Raw genomic sequence first — 18984 nt, forward strand, 5'->3', positions numbered from 1 at the left:
TTTTACTACAAACACCATGGTGAAATTATATATTGTAGCAAAACCATTGTTAATTTTCATAAGGGCTGTGTTGTGTTGTTGTCTGCCTTAGCTCCTTCTGAACAGGTTTTAAAGCGATGTGAATATTCCTCCTCTTTTAAATTCCTACTCTTTACAATTGTAATTATGTCCTTCTGTTATTTTTTACAGTAATTGACTGCTCCTGCTAACATCTGCTAGCAGTTTAATGAGTTTTATTATTCCGAAATAATCACTTTAGTACATTGGACAGGCAACAAAAACAACATTTAAAAAAAAAAAAAAATTTAAGGGCAGCAGGCCAAATTGCCTGTCAGGCCACTGGGAATTCTCCCAGTGCTCCCGATGGCCAGTCCGCCCCTGCCCTTAGTATATAAAAGTCTAAAAACACTTTTAGTTTTCAGTGATTGTTTCATGGAAGCAAAACAATACACATATAATGTTTTAGTGTGCAATTTATTACCACAATGGTCCATTCATTAACAGTTATAAATTTACTTGCAGATATTTCTAAATCCAGAGCAACATGCAGGAATGTTCACATTAAATGTCAAAAGTCTTTTAGTGACATCCCTGGAATCAAGATCTTACAGAAAACAGACATCACAGATGTCCTTAAAATGATCTAGGAGTATTTTGAAATTCTTTAACTGAAAAGCCACATACAAAACACTTATACATGTCTGCAAGCCTGATATGAAATTATATTTTTTACATTTGTCAAATGCATTACATTAGCTGTGCAAACATTGTAGATATTGGTTTATGAATTGGAAGCTGACATTTAGACTCAGAGACACATGCATTTGGTGATAGCTATGGTCCCTTTCTTTGATGAATAACATACAGCATTATAAGACTGAATACGGCAAAATAGTGTTGATGAACAGAGATCATATAGGCTTGTACAGCAGTGTGGTCACATACTTCTTTTTGTAACGGTGTGTCGCACTGAGGACCATCACGCCATCCTGTGTGAGGAGAGCAAACATTAGTGATATCAACTGAAAATTCTAGTCATCTCTACCATATGCAAAATAGAAATGATTAAAGGGATAGTTCATCTGAAAATAATAACAACTCATTTACTCATCATGTACTCACCTATGTCTATAAAAGGCATATCTATTAAAGTAATGAGCATTTGTAATTGGAACCGGTCAGCTTTTCATTGTTTGAAAAACAGCAGCACGGTCATTCTCTTAAACATCTACTCTTGTGTTGCACTGAGGCAACAAAAAGTCATGCAGGTTTTGACTGAAATTAAGGTTATTAAATAACAAAAGTTTCCATTTTTGGGTGAACTATCACTGAGGGTGTGGACACATTAAGGAATTTTTTCTATGAGTGTTCTTTCTAAAGTGTGTGTTGTTTGCTGTCAGACCTTGATGGAAAGGGCGTACAGGTGGTTGAGCATCACATGGTTTGGTTCAGGCAGCAGGGTTGGGTCACACTGTTAAAATACAGACATGAGAACAAGTTAGGGAAGGTCTCTGCATTCTAAAATTGCCCACACTCAGCAATTTCCAACCACAGGCTCTTTATCTTTTCTTATCTCTTTAAGCCCAAAAAGGAATTGCTTTAACTGCAATACTGTATTGCCTGGTTTCCATCAGATTTTTTTGTGCTTAGGAAAAACCACATGAATATGCTTTAATATCTATTTGTATTTGTTTAAGGTTATACAGCCATTCAAAATTTTCAGATTAGTATTTTATTTTATTTTATTTTATTTTATTTTATTTTATTTTATTGTATGTATGTATTTATTTATTTATTTATAAGTAAGTAAGTTTCTAATGCTCTTATTTGGTCAAAAACAGAAAAAAAACAGTTAAATTTTGCAACATTATTTCAATATAAAATAATGGGTTTCTATAATATACTTTAACATATAATTTATTACTGTAATGCAAAACTAAATATGTATTAGTCATTACTCCAGTATTCAGTGTCACATGATTGTTCAGAAATCATTCTAATATCAATTTTTAAAACAGTTGTGCTGCTTTTTTTTGGAACTTGTGACAATTATTTTTCAGGATTATTTGATGTATATAAAGTTATAAAGCTATAAAGAACAACATTTAGCTATTTAAAGCAGAAACCATTTGTAACAATATACACTACTATTCAAAAGTTTCTTTTCTTTTCTTTTTTTTTTTTTTGGAAAAAAAATAATATTTTAATTCCACAAGGATGTGTTACATTGATAAAAAGTAACAGTAAGGAATTATAATATACTTTAAAATATAACGTATTACTGTAATCCAAAACTAAATTTGTATTATTCATTACTCCAGTATTTAAAATAAACAAATAAATAAATAAATAAAATAATAATAATAATAATATTATTATTATTATTATTATTATTATTATTATTATTATTATTATTATTATTATTATATATATATATATATATATATATATATATATATATATATATATATATATATATATATCACATGATTGTTCAGGAATCATTCTAATATTATCATTTTTTTTTAAAAAGAGTTGCGCTGCTTTTTTTTTGGAACCTGTGGAACAATTTTTAGGATTCTCTGATGCATATAAAGTTAAAAAGAACAACATTTAGCTATTTAAAGCAGAAACCATTTGTAACAATATACACTACCATTCAAAAGTCTTGAGTCCAGTAATTTGTTTTCTTTTTAATTTATTATTTGTTTTACTTTTTTGGAAAGATATTAATATTTTAATTCCACAAGGATGTGTTACATTGATAAAAAGTGACAATAATTATAACATACTTTAAAATATAAATTATTACTGTAATGCAAAACTACATTTTTATTATTCATTACTCCAAATCACATGATTGTTCAGAAATCATTCTAATATTATTTTTTTCTTTTTTTTTTTTTTGGAACCTGTGATAATTATTTTTCAGGATTATTTGATGAATATAAAGTTAAAAAGAGCTACATTTAGCTAGAAAAAGCTTAAAAATTTTCTAAAGGATCATGTGACACTTAAGACTGGACTAACAACAGCTGAAAATTCAGATTTGCCATCACAGAAATAAATTATATTTTGAAGTATATTAAAATAGACAACAGTTATCTTCAATTGTACAAATATTTCCCATATTACAATTTCTGTATTTTTGATTAAATAAATGCAGCCTTGGTGAGTGTTAGAGACTTCTTTTAAAAAAAAAAAAAAAAACAAAAAGGTCAGTTAGGTACCAAGACAATACTATTTCTAATCACAGTTTAAGTTATTACGTTTAAGTTTTTCATCTAAGATTTATATTTAACCTTAGCTTTATTTCAATTACTAAAAATGTTTTTTTTAGCATTTTAATAATTAATTTTTGTTGTTGTTGTTGTTAACAATAACAACAAACTGAAAATCCAGGAGAACAGGTTGGCAGACGTGGGTGGAAACTGAGTGAACATGAAGCGGAGTGGAAACAAGATGTGAATGAATCTATCCAGACAGTTGTATAAAGCTGCTACTGCCATTAGATTGGGTGATCAAATATATGTTCAGGATGTACCAAAGCAGTACTTACAGAGATTCCAGTGTCTTTGTTGAGGAGCACCTGCAGCAGGTGTGGTGGGAGTATGGGAGGAGAGCGCAGCCTGTCGTCCGATTTAGTTGAGTAAGGATCCTGATGGTATGGTCCAGGTGGGGAACTGGATAAGTCTGGGAGAAAAAGCAGCATAAGATTAGCACATGTAGCATATTTCAATTGCTTAACAGTGAAGAACTTACTATTGATTTAGAGTTACCTGACATGTCAGCACATTTTTCTGAGTCCGTCTTCAGTGCATCGAAAACCTCAAAGTCTGTTTTCCTCACTTTAATGATATTATTCACCACACCTGACTTATTAGTCACAACAGGCTAGAAAAAACATATATATATTATAATTAAACAGGTTTCAAAAAAAGTACAAAATATTTCAAAACATGTTGTATGAGTATTACTATATAATCTGTCCCACCTCTTTGGGGTCTAATATCCAGTGTCCATCCACATAGAACTTATACTGGTGCTCTCCTTCTGGCAGGTCAATTATGGCCACAAAATTATTATGACTGTTAAAAAGAGACGGAGAACAAAACAATAAAGAAAAGAGAGCATGAGAACACCAGGTTGTTTTTCAAGTTTCTTGTAAGTGTACACTGACCCCTAGTGTTATGCATGTAAAAGCACAGCAAGCGCTGTCTCCCAGTTTTTAGTGATAAAAAAAAGGCCAAAACTACAAAGACAGAGTGTCCTAATGCTGCATTAACATAAGGAAGCGTTTTCTTTTCTCTTTTGAAATGTGTGAAGTTAAGTAATTATGTACAATAATGTGGTTAAATGAATATTCTGGGTTTAATACGAGTTTAGCTCAATCAACAGCACTTGTGGCACAAAGGTAATTACCACAAAATCATTTTTTTAAATAAATAAATAAATAAATACATACATACATAAATACATAATCACTACATTCTGAGAAAGAATTAAAAATGGAATGCAGTCCAAAGAAATTCTTGTTTATTGAATATTTTTTTCTTTAGAAATTAGCCATCAGCATATCAGATACAAAACATTATTACTGAAAAAAAATAAAAAATAAAAAAAATAAGATTATTGTTTATTTTAATTTATTATGATTTTATAGATAGATAGATATAGATTTGTTGCTCAAGAATATTTCTTATCAATGTTAAAAACAATTGTGCTGCTTCATATTTTTTTGTGGAAACCATGTTCTTTCAGCATTCTTTAACAAACAGAAAAATCAAAAGATAGAATTTACAGTTGAAGTCAAAAGTTTACATACACCTTGCAGAATCTGCAAATAGTAATTATTTTACCTAAATAAGAGGAACCATACAAAATGCATGCTTTTTTAATTTAGTACTGACCTGAATAAGATACTTCACAGTAAAGACGCTTGCATATAGTCCAAAAGAGGAAATAATAGTTGAATTTATAAAAATGACCCTGTTCAAAAGTTTACATACATTTGATTCTTAATACTGTGTTGTTACCTGAATGATCCACAGCTGAGTTTTTGTTTGTTTGTTTGTTTAGTGATAGTTGTTCATGAGTCCCTTGTTTGTCCTGAACAGTTAAACTTCTCGCTGTTCTTCAGAAAAATCCTTCAGGTCCCACAAATTCTTTGGTTTTTCTGCATTTTTGTGTATTTGAACCCTTTCCAACAATGATTGTATGATTTTGAGATCCATCTTTTCACACTGAGGACAACTGAGGGACTCGTATGCAACTATTACAGAAGGTTCAGATGCTCACTGATGCTCCAAAAGGAAAAACGATGCAGTAAGAACCAGGGGTGTAAACTTTTGAACAGAATTATTTTGCCTAAATATCATATTCTGTAGTTTGCCCTTCGGAAACTACAGAAGATATTTACATGTTTCCCAGAAGACAAAATAAGTTACATTTACCCTGATCTTCAAATTCAAAAAGTTTTCACCCCTTGGCTCTTAATGCATCATGTTTTCTTCTGAAGCACTGAAGCTCAGCTGGCTTACAGCACCTTGTAGAACATTCAGCTCTGATTTTTAGGATGATGTAAATACCTCCTGCTATGTTTCTTGTGTTAACACAGTCTACCATGTCACGCTAATGATCTAATAATCTGTCAGCACTCACCTCTTAGTCAAGGGGATTTTGCTGGTCCAGTTGTTGAAGGAGCCAGACAAGTAAATCTCTTTCCCTGGACCGTTCCAGCGGAACACAGTGGGCCTTTCCTCTGGAAACCCTTTAGTATCTGATTCCTGATCTTGTCGCCAGGCTAGAAACTCCTAGTAAGACAGAGAGGAAGATGGATGAGGTGTGTAAAGCTAACAGAAGCAGAGTAGTAAGATATTGCTGCAATAAATGAGTTAAGGAACATGTTTTTGCAGTTAATGTTTCACTGTAACCACACCACCTTGGCATCATCTGTTTGGAAGAGATCCCCATCCTCCGCACTGTCCATGAGGATTTTGGGTCGAGCGCCATCTTTCCCACCGCGGCTCTCTCGCCTTTGCGTCTTCTCCGCTCCACTTCTCTCGCTGCTGGTGTTGCCCATGCTGCTCCTTATTTACATACATGTTAATGAGACCTCAATTCTCAACAAGAGTTTTCTTCATGTTACTCATAAGTACATTAAGTCTATTCATTAAGGTCTTAAAGGGATAAATGAAAATTACCCCATGATTTACTCACGCTCAAGCCATCTGAGGTGTACATGACTTTCTTCTTTCAGACAAATACAATCAGTTTTACATAAAAAAAAAAAAAATGTTCTGGCTCTTCCAAGCTTCATAATAACAGTGAATGGGTGTTGAGATTTTGAAGTCCAATAAAGTGCATCCATCCATCACAAAAAGTACTCCACAAGTTTCCAGGGGTTTAATAAAGGCCTTCTGAAGTGAATCAATGTTTTTGTGTAAAACAAATATCCATATTTACAACTTTAAAAACCATAATCTCTAGCTTCTGCTAACTATAGAGATTACGGTTTCTTACACAGATATTTTCTTACACAAACGCCTCAATTCACTTCAGAAGGCCTTTATTAACCCCCGAACAAGTGGAGTACTTTTTATGATAGATGGATTCACTTTATTGGACTTTAAAATCTCACCACACATTAACTGCCATTAGAAAGCTTGGAAGAGCCAGGAATTTTTTTATATAACTCCAATTATATTCATCTGAAAGAAGAAATTCATATACACCTAGGATGGCTTGAGAGTGAGCAAATCATGGGGTAATCTTAATTTTTGGGGGAACTATCCCTTTAAAAGTTCTTGTTTTTAAAGACTTTTTTTTTTAAAGACCAAAATGAATCTGTCATCATTTACTCACCCTCAAGTTGTATACGTTTCTTTCTTCTGTTAAACACAAAAGTAGATATCTTGAGGAATGTTGGTCCCCAAACAATACTTCCATAGTATGAAAAATAATAATAATACTATTAAAGTCAATGGTTATCATCAACTGTTAGGTCATTAAGATTCTTCAAAATATCTTATTTTGTGTTCAGTAGAAGAAAGAAACTTGTACAAGTTAACAACTTAAGGGTGAGTAAATTATGACAAAATTTTCATTTTGGGGTAAATTATCCCTTTAATGTTTAATGTACCGTAATAATGTTCTTTTCATAGAAGGATTTACAAAGTTTAAGTAACTATATGTGACCCTGGACCACAAAACCAGTCTTATATAGCACGGGTATATTTGTAGCAATAGCAAAAAATACATTGTATGGGTCAAAATGATCAATTTTTGGATATTAAGTAAAAATTCCATGTTCCATGAAGATATTTTGTAAATTTCCTATCATAAATATACCAAAACTTAATTTTTAATTAGTAATACGCATTTCAGCCAAATATTGTCCTATCATAACAAACCATACATCAATGGAAAGCTTAGTTATTTCAGCTTTTAGATGATAAATAATAAATCTGCAATTTCAAAAAACTGACCCTTATGACTGGTTTTGTCGTCCAGGGTCATACATGAGTTGGTCAGTGCGCGGATTTTCTTTTTTTTCCGTTAAATTTCTAAATAAATGGACGCTAGCGACCGTCCCCTGGTAACCATAACAACCTGAGATTAGTAGTATGGGATGGCAAGTGGACAACAAGATAAGTACTGTCGTTATTTATCAGTTTATTTAAGAATAAATAAGATTAAACGACAAATATGGCAAAAAAACTATAATTTTGCGTTTTTAAATAATCGACGTTTAGCTAAAAATGAGCTAAAGGCGCCAAAGGACAGTCTGGGCTCCAAGAAATGAACTGCAACAGATTGCAGCTGAAAACTAGCTTTAAAATTACATTAATTTGACAGACGTTTATATTTTCTTAAAAATAAGCCGTTACAATACGGATACGGTTCACAAACAATGTATTACAGACGAGTAAAGAAGTAACCTAAGCTTTGACCGCTGTTTACAATTGTTTTGGAAATCACCTAAACACATTTTTATACCTACGCGGCGTTTTTGTGCAGTTTAAGCAGTTTAGAGATACATAGTCGATTCAACACTTGAATGACCTAGAAATACCAAGGAAGTAAAAAAAAAACTGGGATGTTGTTTCTTTGGTCGTATTTTGACATAGCTTTTTCTTTGTTCCTGTTCTTGCGTGTAAGTCTCGCCTACAGTGTATCTTCGCTTCATCTCAGACTGTGGTAATTTCCCTTGTGAATAAATATCTTACCTCTGAAAAGTTTATCTGCCCGTAGCCTGCGACTACGTTTCTTTTCATAACGCCATTTTCACATTGCCTCACAAAAAGGTTAAATGTTAAGCACACCTCTTCCGCCTGCTGTTCGGGACAAGGGAAATAACCAGCTAGCTCTGCAACGATAAACCAGTGGGAGACGGGGAGTGTTGTAACACATTTTGTTACTTCTGTAACTCGGTGTTTTTTTTTTTTTCTTCTTCTCTGTGTTTCTTAGCCTTTGATATAATGTTCACATATATGTCTGCTACAAATGAATAAAATGTAGAAATTATGCTACTTAATAAACTACGTAAAAAAAAATACAGTTTTAAGAGTTCTAAGTACCTTCGAGTTGTTACACTAATGGAGTTAATTATTGTAATCAAATATAGGCCATCAGCATAATTTCATTTTAAGTATTTTAATTAAAACTACTTTAATTAAAAGCTTAAAGGAAGTGTTTTAGTTAAAACACAACATACGTTTTTTTTTTTTTTTTTTTTTGTTTTTTTTTTTTAATTATTTCAGATAGTTTATTAAAATATTTTATTAGTAATTTTATTTTTTATATTTTAATTATATATTATAATATTTTAAATTTATTTTACATTTTTATTTGTTAAAGTATTTATTTATTTATTTATTTTAGGGACTTTGCCATTGGGTGTGTCCTGTGATGGAGTGAACCAGCTGTGTTTGAGAGTCCACACGTGTTCATCAGAAGCTTGCGACATTCTCGGGGCTGTCCAGTTTCGCAGTGTCATGACATGGCTGGCAATGAGGTACTGAGATAAGTGGAACTGTATCCGCAAAGTACACTTAAAAAAAACAAAACAGACATGGGTGGCAACAGTAGTGAGACAGACCACCAGTACATCTTGGAAAAACATTAGTTAGTAACTCAAGTGAGATTGATGGTAGTGACACAGATTACTATTACTATAATCACCCCTACATTGAAGTACACATTGAAAACTTGTCAATGAACACACTTGAAGTAAATACTACCGCTAGTATACCTTTGCATGTTTAGCTAGTAGTTGATTGCCAAGACCGGAGACAGATTTAGCTATATTTAACCAGAGCTGACTATAATATTACATATCAAAATACAGGATACTCCAAACGCTGCAGATTACAGTGGGTGTAAAGGTGGAGAGGGAGTCTCTAGTGCTGCTATAATCCATTATATAACTCATGCAGTTGTTTCATACATTGCACATTTATTCATATTCATAAAAAAATTGATCATACTTCATGTAATTTTACATTCTCCCATAAAACATAACACTTTTTTTCTGTAAAAGCATCAGCTATTTGGTTGCAAGCATCCTTTTAGTATGTTTTAGGACAAATACAATGTACATCTCTAAACTACACATTTACAATATTTGATTTGTCATCATACTCAGCAAATACAGACGTACAAATGCAGTTGTACTGCCTGCGGAAATAGACAACATCATTCTGAGATGGTATGAATATTATATTAAATGTAAGATTTTCTGTAGTTTTGGTTCTTGGCCATGCTTTGAGCAAATCAGACCCACTTATACATTCCGTTTGAAAATATTGAGTACTTATAAACCTGGGATGGTTCAAGCTCATGGTGCCACCACAGTGAAACCACATTCTGGGTGTAGCTCACAGTGTCCTCCGGCATTCACTGGAACTGATCACCACCAATTTACATTGTAGTCTTCCTGTCGTACTGCTTTCTTCACGATCAGATTGCATTCTGTTTAGATGATATAAAAAAAGTAGATTTTCTTACTAAATGCAAAAAACACAATGCATAAATCAAGTTACTTAAATAACAGCACATGCAAGTGAGAATATAATTGTGACCCTGGACCACAAAACCAGTCATAAGGGTCAATTTTTTGAAACTGAGATTTATACATCATGTGAAATCTGAATAAATAAGCTTTCCATTGATGTATGGTTTGTTAGGATAGGACAATATATGGCCTAAGATAGAACTATTTGAAAATCTGGAATTTGAGGGTGATCAAAATATAGAGAAATCGCCTTTGGAGTTGTCCAAATGAAGTTCTTAGCAATGCATATTACTAATAAAAAATTATGTTTTAATATATTTACAGTAGGAAATTTACAAAATATCTTCATGTATACTTAATATCCTATTTATTTTTGGCATAAAGGAAAAATCAATAATTTTGACCGATACAATGTATTTTTGGTTATATATACAAATATACCCGTGCTACTTAAGACTGGTTTTGTGGTCCAGGGTCACAATATACAAAGGATAATTTAATGGAATAGTCCACCCAAGAAAGAAATCTTAATTTAGTAATTCTCAAACATAGTTTCTCTATTGGTACAGAAAAGGAGAAAATCTGGTGAATAAGTAGGAATTGGAGTTTTCAAGTCGCAAAAAAGATTAAAAAGCTCACTAAAAGTAGTCAGTACATCTCTTGTAGTTATCTGATGCCACATAAAAGCTTTCTGTGATGAACAGACTGAAATTTAAGTTCACTGATAATACCTCCGGTTGAATTTTAACCACTGCAATCGGACCATCAAATCAGAATTAGATCAGTCCAATAAGTTATCAAACAGTTTACTCAGATTTTTTTAACAGAATCAACTCATACATATAAGATATTTAACTTAAAGAACACTTTGTTCACAAATTAGGCATTTCTGCTTTCTTTAATGATCACTCCAAGTCAAATTTTTCAGTGATTATTGAGTTAAATGTCAGTCTGTTTCTCATATAAAACTATTGTATAACTTCAGAAAACTTGAAATATAGCGCATGAGTCATAAGAACTACTTTTAGAATACTTTTATGATCTTTTTTGATTTTTATTTTTGGCCAGTCCTTCACTTTCATTATACTGAAAACGGTGGCTAGGATTTTCTCCAAAAGTTTATATGGGTTTGGAAAGACTGAGACATTAGTGAATTATGACTGAATTTTACGTGAACTATTCCTTAAACAAATCATATTTCTCCTATGTGACCCTGGACCACAGAACCAGTCATAAGGGTCAATTTTGTTGATTTATAGATCATCTCAAAGCTGGATAAATAAGCTTTCCATTGGTATGGTTTATTTGGCCAAGATACAACTATTTAAAAATCTGGATTCTGAGGGTGCAAAAAATCAAAATATTGAGAAAATTACCTTTAAAGTTTTTATATTTTTACAGTAGAAAATTTACAAAATATCTTCATGAAACATGATCTTTACTTAATATTCTAATAATTTTTGGCATAAATCAAAAATCGATTATTTTGACCCATACAATGCATTTTTGGCTATTGCTACAAATATAACCATGCTAAGACTGGTTTTGTGGTCCAGGGTCACATATATAGTGCAGATGAGTACCGTGGTGAAGTGTACAACGCTGAAGACCGTTATGATCACAAGGCCAATGACTAAGGAAGCGATTCCCATATGAAGAGCCTTCCTCCCCAGCCTCTGCGCTCCTTCATAGTCTTCTGCATCATAACTGCTTTGAGACTGAATAAGAAAGAAATCATAACTGTGACTAGGCACAATTTTACAAAACTCAGAGAGATTAATTTAAATGAAGCAACACAGAAATTACACTTAATGTAAAAATAGATTAGTAGCATGTTTATATAGGAGCATCAGTGACAGGTCTCCAAGTGAAAACTAGACCTCAGTATGTGGCCCATAAAACAGACAGCAGTGAGGGGCATAGTGAAAATGCCAGCCTCATTTCGGCTCTCTTAATAAGATCAGACAGCAAACTGAGACTTGGGCATACAGCTCACTCACACTAAATCACATTTACTCGGATGACTGAACTGATTCATATATTAAAAACAGAATTTTTTTAGGTTTGGATAACATTTGAGACAAAACAGGTGGTCTAAACACTTTTATTAGACGTAAACACAATTAAATGTTGTTAGGTTTATGTCTATAACATGAAAAAGCTATTTATTTTACAGTTTCACACAAGTTTAACTTTAAAAATAGACAAAAATAGTATTTAAATATTAAATCTCTGCTCTTGTGAAGATAAACATTATGTGTTAACCACTTTTAACAAAGATACAGTGTGCATAAAACCTCCCAGTGTGTCAGAGGGCAGTAAGCTGGGTTTGCGTGATTTGTGATGCTCATCTAGGTTCCCTCAGGCGGTGTGGTGGCATCTGCAGCTGCTGTAGTCAGCGAGCCCTAAAGTTTTAATGTGTAGCAGCAAAAGAGTCAACCTGAAACTGGAGGTGTTTCTCTACACAGCAAGCCCCTGCACTTTACCCCATTCAGACCCCAGTGCCTCTAGTCTGGTAGTGGCATTTGAAAGCACAGATTTGATTGCTGAATGCAGGGGAAAGGTATGACAGGAATGAGCAGCTGGTGAAAATGATTCATTTTTATGATGCCGATGAATCACGTTTATGCTATGAATCACTGTATCATTACAAAAATATACAAATGAGCATATGCTATGTTTTTCGACCCATTGTGCCTTGAGCCGCACCCCCTGATTCATTGTGTTGCTCTTTATTCCTGTGGTGCAGTGCTTAAACCTATAAAACAGAAAATGATGACTTAAAAATATTAGGGTTGTCATTAAAAAAACGTTTACGTGATTTTCTTTTTCACCCACAGTAACAATTATTAATTAATTGGTTAATTATGTATTTAATTTTAAAAAAATGTGTATGTACATCGATAATGCATTTAAATTATAAAATTAATATTATATATAATGTTTGGCTTTGAAATACTTGTAATTTACGCTCTTAAAAATAAAGGTGCTTCACGATACCATAGAAGAAGCTTTTTTGTTTAAATGGGTCCATAAAGAACCTTTAACATCTGAAAAACCTTTTTGTTTCACAAAAGGTTCTTTGTGGCAAAAGAAGGTTCTTCAGATTATTAAAAAGGTAAGAAAGAGATGGTTCTTTAAAGACTGAATGGTTCTTTGTGGAACCAAAAATGGTTCTTCTATGGCCTCACTGTGAAGAACCTTTTAAAGCACCTTTATTTTTAAGTGTATATATACATGTATATATAAATATATATAATAGCAGTATAGAATAGCAAAAAAAAAATTAATAATAATAATGATTTTAATAATACACAGGCCTCAATTTGCCATCTTTATGTGACATATATAATATGTAGTATTAATATTAAGTCATATCATCACCTTAGAATTATAAGGTTCTCTCTGACATTTTTGTCTAAATTGAGTTATTCACATATTCTTATTCGGTGAGAACTTATTTACATTATGTGATGTTTCTTTTGTAAGCTGTGTACATTTTGGACCTTTTTTTAGAAAACAAAAATGGTTCTATCTACAGAAGTTTATGGAACGCAAAAACTTTGAAGCTCAATATCTCAAAAGTGCTCAGAATAGAGATAGAACCGTATAATATGGCCTTTGATACTATAAGACAAAAAAATATTTTTATAAAAAAAAAAATATATATATACAAAATTATATAGATTTTTTTTATTATTCATAGCAAAAGTATTGTTCTTTTTAGTTGACATTATAAAAAAATTGAATTACGTGTTAGTGGCCAGACTGTAAGAGCTGTGTCTCACATTCTGAGGTCAAGGTGTGAAAAGTCAGGTAGAAAACCACTGAAAAAACTTTCCTGTGCATCTACAGTAGAAGCATTGCTTGAGAACAATAGTCTGAGAAAGTTCATCATAACAGTATCCACCTTTCACGTGCCTTGTGCAAATGAGCACATCTGCAGGCTGCCGTGTGAATGTTCGAGTAGGGGAAAGGGTGTGTGAGAGTGTGTATGTGAGAGTGTGTCTCGCTTGCATGTGTGGGAGTGCTACAAAAGTGAACTGCACAGATACTTGAGGCCTGTCTATTTATAACACTTATATGTCTATCTGGACATAAGAACATTAGGTTTAGATTTCAAAGCTGCATGTATAACACATTGCCAGGTGCAAAACTATAAACATACCACTTCAGAAAAACACTCTCTGCAGCAGACAGAGATAAACTGTAGATTATTATCTGTGTCCTCTGTTAAGAATTTGATTTAAAGGGATAGTTCACCCAAAAATGAAAATTCTGTCATTGTTTACTTTCATATGACTTTCTTTTACTTTTATTTTAAAGAATGTTGGTAACCGAACAGTTTTGGTCACCATTGACTTCCATTGTTTGGACAGAAAAAAATATCTTCTTTTATGTTCCACAAGAGAAAGAAAGTCATACCAGTTTGGAACGACATGAATGTGAAAAAATATCACAGAATTACAGAATTACTAATAACTCTCCTTTTAATAAATCAGCATATAAAGAGGCAACTGTCCAGGTAGATACACTCCATAATAATTAAAAAAAAAGTATTTTCTACTCACCATTAAAGAAAAAACCAACGCCACAATGTTAATAGGCCATGCCGGACAAAAGCAAGTGAAAATAGTCAAAAAAATGTAATTTTTCAGCGGTGGTGCCTCTTGCGCCTCAGCAAACCGTCCAAAACTATGTTCCGAACTCCCATCGATAGAACGGTTTGTCTTTCCATCTGATCGTTGAAGACCAGGACTCATGATGCAGCAGTATGAAGCCTAGTGAGTTAAGAAGGAGCAGGAGATCTAGAGAACATTCACAAGAGCCGTGCGGAGAAGATCAGGAAACTGAATGGAAGACCGGAGGAAAAACAAGAAGGCAAGAGCTCATGAAGACACTCATGGGGATGTCAGATGATTAGGTAAGTGTGAAAGGCGATGGATGAGACGTTGAGTGAGTCAGAGATGGCTTATGACCTAATTACCACCCGGGCTGAACACTATCCCACTTCAGAGAGCGAGAGGGAGAGAGAATATGTGCAGGACGTTGAAGCAATGTAAGATGTAAGAGGAGAGCCAAGCCAAGTAAAAAAAAAAAAGTCTGTCTACTTGCCCATATTACCATTATCTGTCAAAGGGAGAAGGGAGTGTTAAAGTTACAACTGATACAGCCATATGGATAATGGCCCCAAAATCACATTACAAGGCTGCCAAGAAATGCACACTGGCAATTTTCCCACGGTTTTTGCATTGTACTGCAAGTGAGGACAGTGCAAACAGCGCAGCATAGAGGACACAAGTTGTATCGCACATTACAAATTACACTGGATGATATAGTATATAAATAAATGGAAAATGGTGACTTTATATTACAGTGTTCTAGTTACACATTTTACATGTACTTACTAATGACAGTAAATTATGCATAAATGCAGTTCAGGTCAAAAGTATTTAGCACTGAACTGAATACGATATTTCACATAAAAGATATTTACATATAGTCCATCGTTTTTCCTTCTGGAGAATTTGGAACATTTGAACTTCCTGTAGTAGTTGTATATGAGTCCCTCAGTTGTCCTCAGGGTGAAAGATGGATCTCAAATTCATACTGTCACTGTTGGAAAGGGTTGAGATACACAAAAATGCTGAAAACCTAAGAATTAGTGGGACCTGAAGGATTTTTCTGAAGAACAGCAGGCAGTTCAACTGTTCAGGACAAACAAGGGCCTCATGAACAACTATCACTAAACAAACAAAAAAATAAAATATCTTGTTCAGGTCAGTACTAAATAAAAAACAAATAACATGCATTTTGCATGATCCCTCTTATTTTGGTAAAATACAGTAATTAACATTTTGCAGATTCTGCAAGGTGTATGTAAACTTTTGACCTTGCATGCAACTATAAACTTATAGTAAGTACATGTTGTTAATTAATATTTCTCAGTACCTAAATTAAATAAAAAAACATAATTTCAATTTAATGACTACAATGTCATGTGGTGCAACTATTAAGCAACAAGGAAAACATTTCTTTACAACTTGCAAACAAAATGTTTTTTGAGAAAGAAAAAAAAAAAAATATATATATATATATATATATATATATATATATTTATTTTTGTTTTGTTTTGTTTTGTTTTGTTTTTTCCGAAATATCATACATTATTAATATAAAAATTTTGTTTTTGGAGAGTCCCACCATGACATTTTACAACCTGCGGTAACCAAGAATTTCATTCTTTCAATGAAGCTTTTTCTTTCTTATGATTTTATGACATTTGTTTCATCCTGTATTTTTTTGTTTTCAAAAATCTCTATATTAATTTTAATGCCGAAATTAAAAGCGTTCTCTTCATAGAAGAATGATATTGAAGTTTTTTGTGTGTATGTAGCCTATATACTGCATTTTTAATGTTTTATCACTTAACAGATTTGCTTTACAAAAACACAAATAATGTAAATTTTGACAAAAATATGTTATTGACATCATTGACTCGTCTGTTAAAAAGTAAATAGCCTGTCTGTGGGTGTCACCGTAGCGTGCAAGTTTATGCAGATAAGATGATGCTTTGTTTCAAACTGCAGGATACACCACACAGGAAAAATGAAAAACACCTGCCTCTGCTAACGTGAGAAACCCACTGTTGCTGCAGTTTACATAAAATGACACGCACCAGTCTCTCTGCTCTCTTCGTAACCATCTGGTTCACAGGTATTATTGTCATTTTTCCTTTTCGATAATAAAAAAACTAAATGATGCTGATTTTGTAAATTCTACATTAAATAGTTTTTTGTTTCTTTTTCACAGGTCTCGTCCCTGGATTATGCATTTCATTGTGGCAAAAACCTGAGAGAACCGAATGGAACGGCTCAAATGTCAGCATCACCTGTCACATTAAAGCTGATTCACATGTGAAAAGGATAATGGTTAGGTGGTTGCAAGATAATCAAACTGAAATTAAGAGAGATTCATTTGATGTGTGACTTACGATCCATCGTCTGTAAATGGATATGTGTTTAACGTGACACTGAACCTGCTGTCAATACGTCTAAATCATAGTGGCATGTATTACTGCACAGCATGGGTGGATTTACCTGTACTTGAACCTGTTAAATATGGAAATGGGACACATGTATACGTCGGTGAGTTTTTTTTTTTTCTTTCTAAAAAATTCATTCTATTCTGTTTAAGGACTGGCAATACAATTTTATGCAACAGACAATACACTTGACTTGAAAAGCCTTTTTTAAAAAAAAAAACAAAAAAACATTTACTTTAAAAAGTCTAATGAACAATTCAAATGATAAACATTTATACTTCTCTGTCAGCATTTGTAGTTCATAACTCAACAACAGTGACAACACCAACTCCCACACTTGTGACTCTGGCAGTTCCACAAAACCTCTATAAAATGGACACATTGATGTGGTCAGTGCTTTCAGGCATGGGTTTTGTTTTGCTGATCACCTGCATTGTTTGTGTTATTCACATACATTATAAAGGTAAGAAAAATTGTGATTTTAAAATTGTGTCACAATACTGTCAATTAAAAAAAAAATAATAATAAAATAACTTTTTTTTTCTTATGTAGGCTACTGCAGAATAGAACCTAGAGCAAAAGGAGCCCTGGTGAGTGAAGTTTGTTGATTTTCCTTTTTTTTGTTTTTACTTTCAGTTGTTAATATTGGCAGAGCTAACTGTCTTTCAGAAAAGTAATATTGCAGTTTTCAAATAAGCAATTTTCTTATTTCACTCTCAGGTTGATGCCACTCGTGGAACACACTGCCCGGACACTCGTGAAACTGTTGTTTATGCAGCTTTAAACATTCCTCGAGACAGTGTAAAATCAAGAAATGAGGTAAATAGTGCCAAACAAGAGCCTTTTTCAGTCTGTACTATTCAAGTGATGCTTTGTTAATTGTTATGTTAACAATTTAGAAACAATTCTTTTACACTTGCACTTTATATGTAACCACATAAAATTGTCATGTTGTGACTTGTTTTTCAGAACTGTCCAGCTCCGACACTCACTTCAGTGACCTGCACAGAGGAATCAGTGACATACTCTGAGGTCCACTTAAAGAAAGGACCAAAGGATGAAGGTTAAGCATTATTTGCCTGAATTTTATTCACACTGTAATCTGTTTTGCCTTGCATATGAAATGGTGTCATTGACCAATTATTGAGTGACTTTTAATGGCATTTCAAGCTTATGGTCCTGTTTGGCCTAATTTAGTAAGGGCATTTCTGTAAATATTTGTATAAAGTTTCTGATTGTTTGCATTTCTTCATGCAATACTCATGAAGACTGACTTGTCAAATGCTGTCGGCTCACATTTGAGTCTATTTTAAGTTGTATTTTGCTCAAAGTGCATGTATATATTCAAGATAAAAATTATAAAAAACTTCTTTAAACATTAATTCTTTAAAAAAAGACTGTCGAACTGATATGCAACCTCATGGAATGTTTGTCAGTGCTTTTGTTTTTAAGGCACTGAAAAGTGAACTGAAAAGATACGGTTTCAGTTTGACTTTATATAGGAAATAGACTGCGTTTGTTAAAATTATATTTGGAAAGAGAGAAAACGTAATGTGCTGGCTACAGCCAAGTGCAAAGTTTTATTCTAACATTTTGTTTTTCAAATCATACACACACACATAAAATATGTTTAACTGAAACATTTTAAAATCTAAATTAACTGGTTTTATTCAAGCCAGAAATGTTATTTAACAAACCATTGCTTAATACCAACAAAACTAATAATGAGGTAAATCAGGTAGAAATAGCTCTTTAAGGTAACAATTGCAGGTTACCACTTTTTACAGTGTTGATAGCAGTAGCAATAGACGTCATACAAGCTGATGACAAGAAATAAACTGTTTAATAGACAGAACAGAGATGCTTATCGAAAAAGACTGATGTGTGTTACTGCCTACGCAACCCCATTTAGCAACTTAACGGT

At 32.9% G+C, this 18984-nt stretch overlaps 3 protein-coding genes across 3 annotated transcripts; 1 reads left to right on the plus strand and 2 right to left on the minus strand.

The window, feature by feature from the left end:
* Window positions 1-455: 455 nt before the first annotated feature.
* On the minus strand, window positions 456-8371 carry prkab1b (protein kinase, AMP-activated, beta 1 non-catalytic subunit, b). The gene is made up of 8 exons (XM_051117059.1): window positions 8229-8371; window positions 5942-6089; window positions 5662-5813; window positions 3995-4088; window positions 3780-3894; window positions 3560-3693; window positions 1403-1471; window positions 456-989 (listed from the first exon to the last, which is right to left on the minus strand). Exons 2-8 carry the CDS (start codon window positions 6080-6082, stop codon window positions 912-914), a joined length of 783 nt encoding a protein of 260 aa, XP_050973016.1. The 5' UTR covers window positions 6083-6089; window positions 8229-8371; the 3' UTR covers window positions 456-911.
* si:dkey-63d15.12 (uncharacterized) lies at window positions 8351-18446 on the plus strand. The gene is given in 9 exon segments (XM_051117058.1): window positions 8351-8424; window positions 8884-9016; window positions 16606-16732; window positions 16829-16995; window positions 16998-17163; window positions 17350-17523; window positions 17613-17650; window positions 17781-17879; window positions 18030-18446. Coding segments are annotated over 7 exon segments (792 nt in total). The 5' UTR covers window positions 8351-8424; window positions 8884-9016; window positions 16606-16683; the 3' UTR covers window positions 18129-18446.
* LOC127169580 (transmembrane protein 233) lies at window positions 9487-15105 on the minus strand. The gene is made up of 3 exons (XM_051117061.1): window positions 14587-15105; window positions 11599-11733; window positions 9487-9972 (listed from the first exon to the last, which is right to left on the minus strand). Exons 1-3 carry the CDS (start codon window positions 14776-14778, stop codon window positions 9961-9963), a joined length of 339 nt encoding a protein of 112 aa, XP_050973018.1. The 5' UTR covers window positions 14779-15105; the 3' UTR covers window positions 9487-9960.
* Window positions 18447-18984: the final 538 nt, after the last annotated feature.

Source organism: Labeo rohita, chromosome 8 (assembly GCF_022985175.1).
Source record: "Labeo rohita strain BAU-BD-2019 chromosome 8, IGBB_LRoh.1.0, whole genome shotgun sequence".
Taxonomy (NCBI): Eukaryota; Metazoa; Chordata; class Actinopteri; order Cypriniformes; family Cyprinidae; genus Labeo; species Labeo rohita.

Excerpts from the sequence above, each read along its gene's own strand:
- prkab1b (XM_051117059.1), bottom strand. The coding sequence starts at position 6,082 with ATGGGCAACACCAGCAGCGAGAGAAGTGGAGCGGAGAAGACGCAAAGG. Across the intron at positions 4,089-5,661 it reads AAAATCCCCTTGACTAAGAG|TCATAATAATTTTGTGGCCA; the intron begins GTGAGTGCTGAC and ends TCTTTTTAACAG. Across the intron at positions 3,694-3,779 it reads AAAATGTGCTGACATGTCAG|ACTTATCCAGTTCCCCACCT; the intron begins GTAACTCTAAAT and ends TTTTTCTCCCAG.
- LOC127169580 (XM_051117061.1), bottom strand. The coding sequence starts at position 14,778 with ATGAGTCCTGGTCTTCAACGATCAGATGGAAAGACAAACCGTTCTATC. Across the intron at positions 11,734-14,586 it reads CGTTGGTTTTTTCTTTAATG|TCTCAAAGCAGTTATGATGC; the intron begins GTGAGTAGAAAA and ends TTTCTTATTCAG.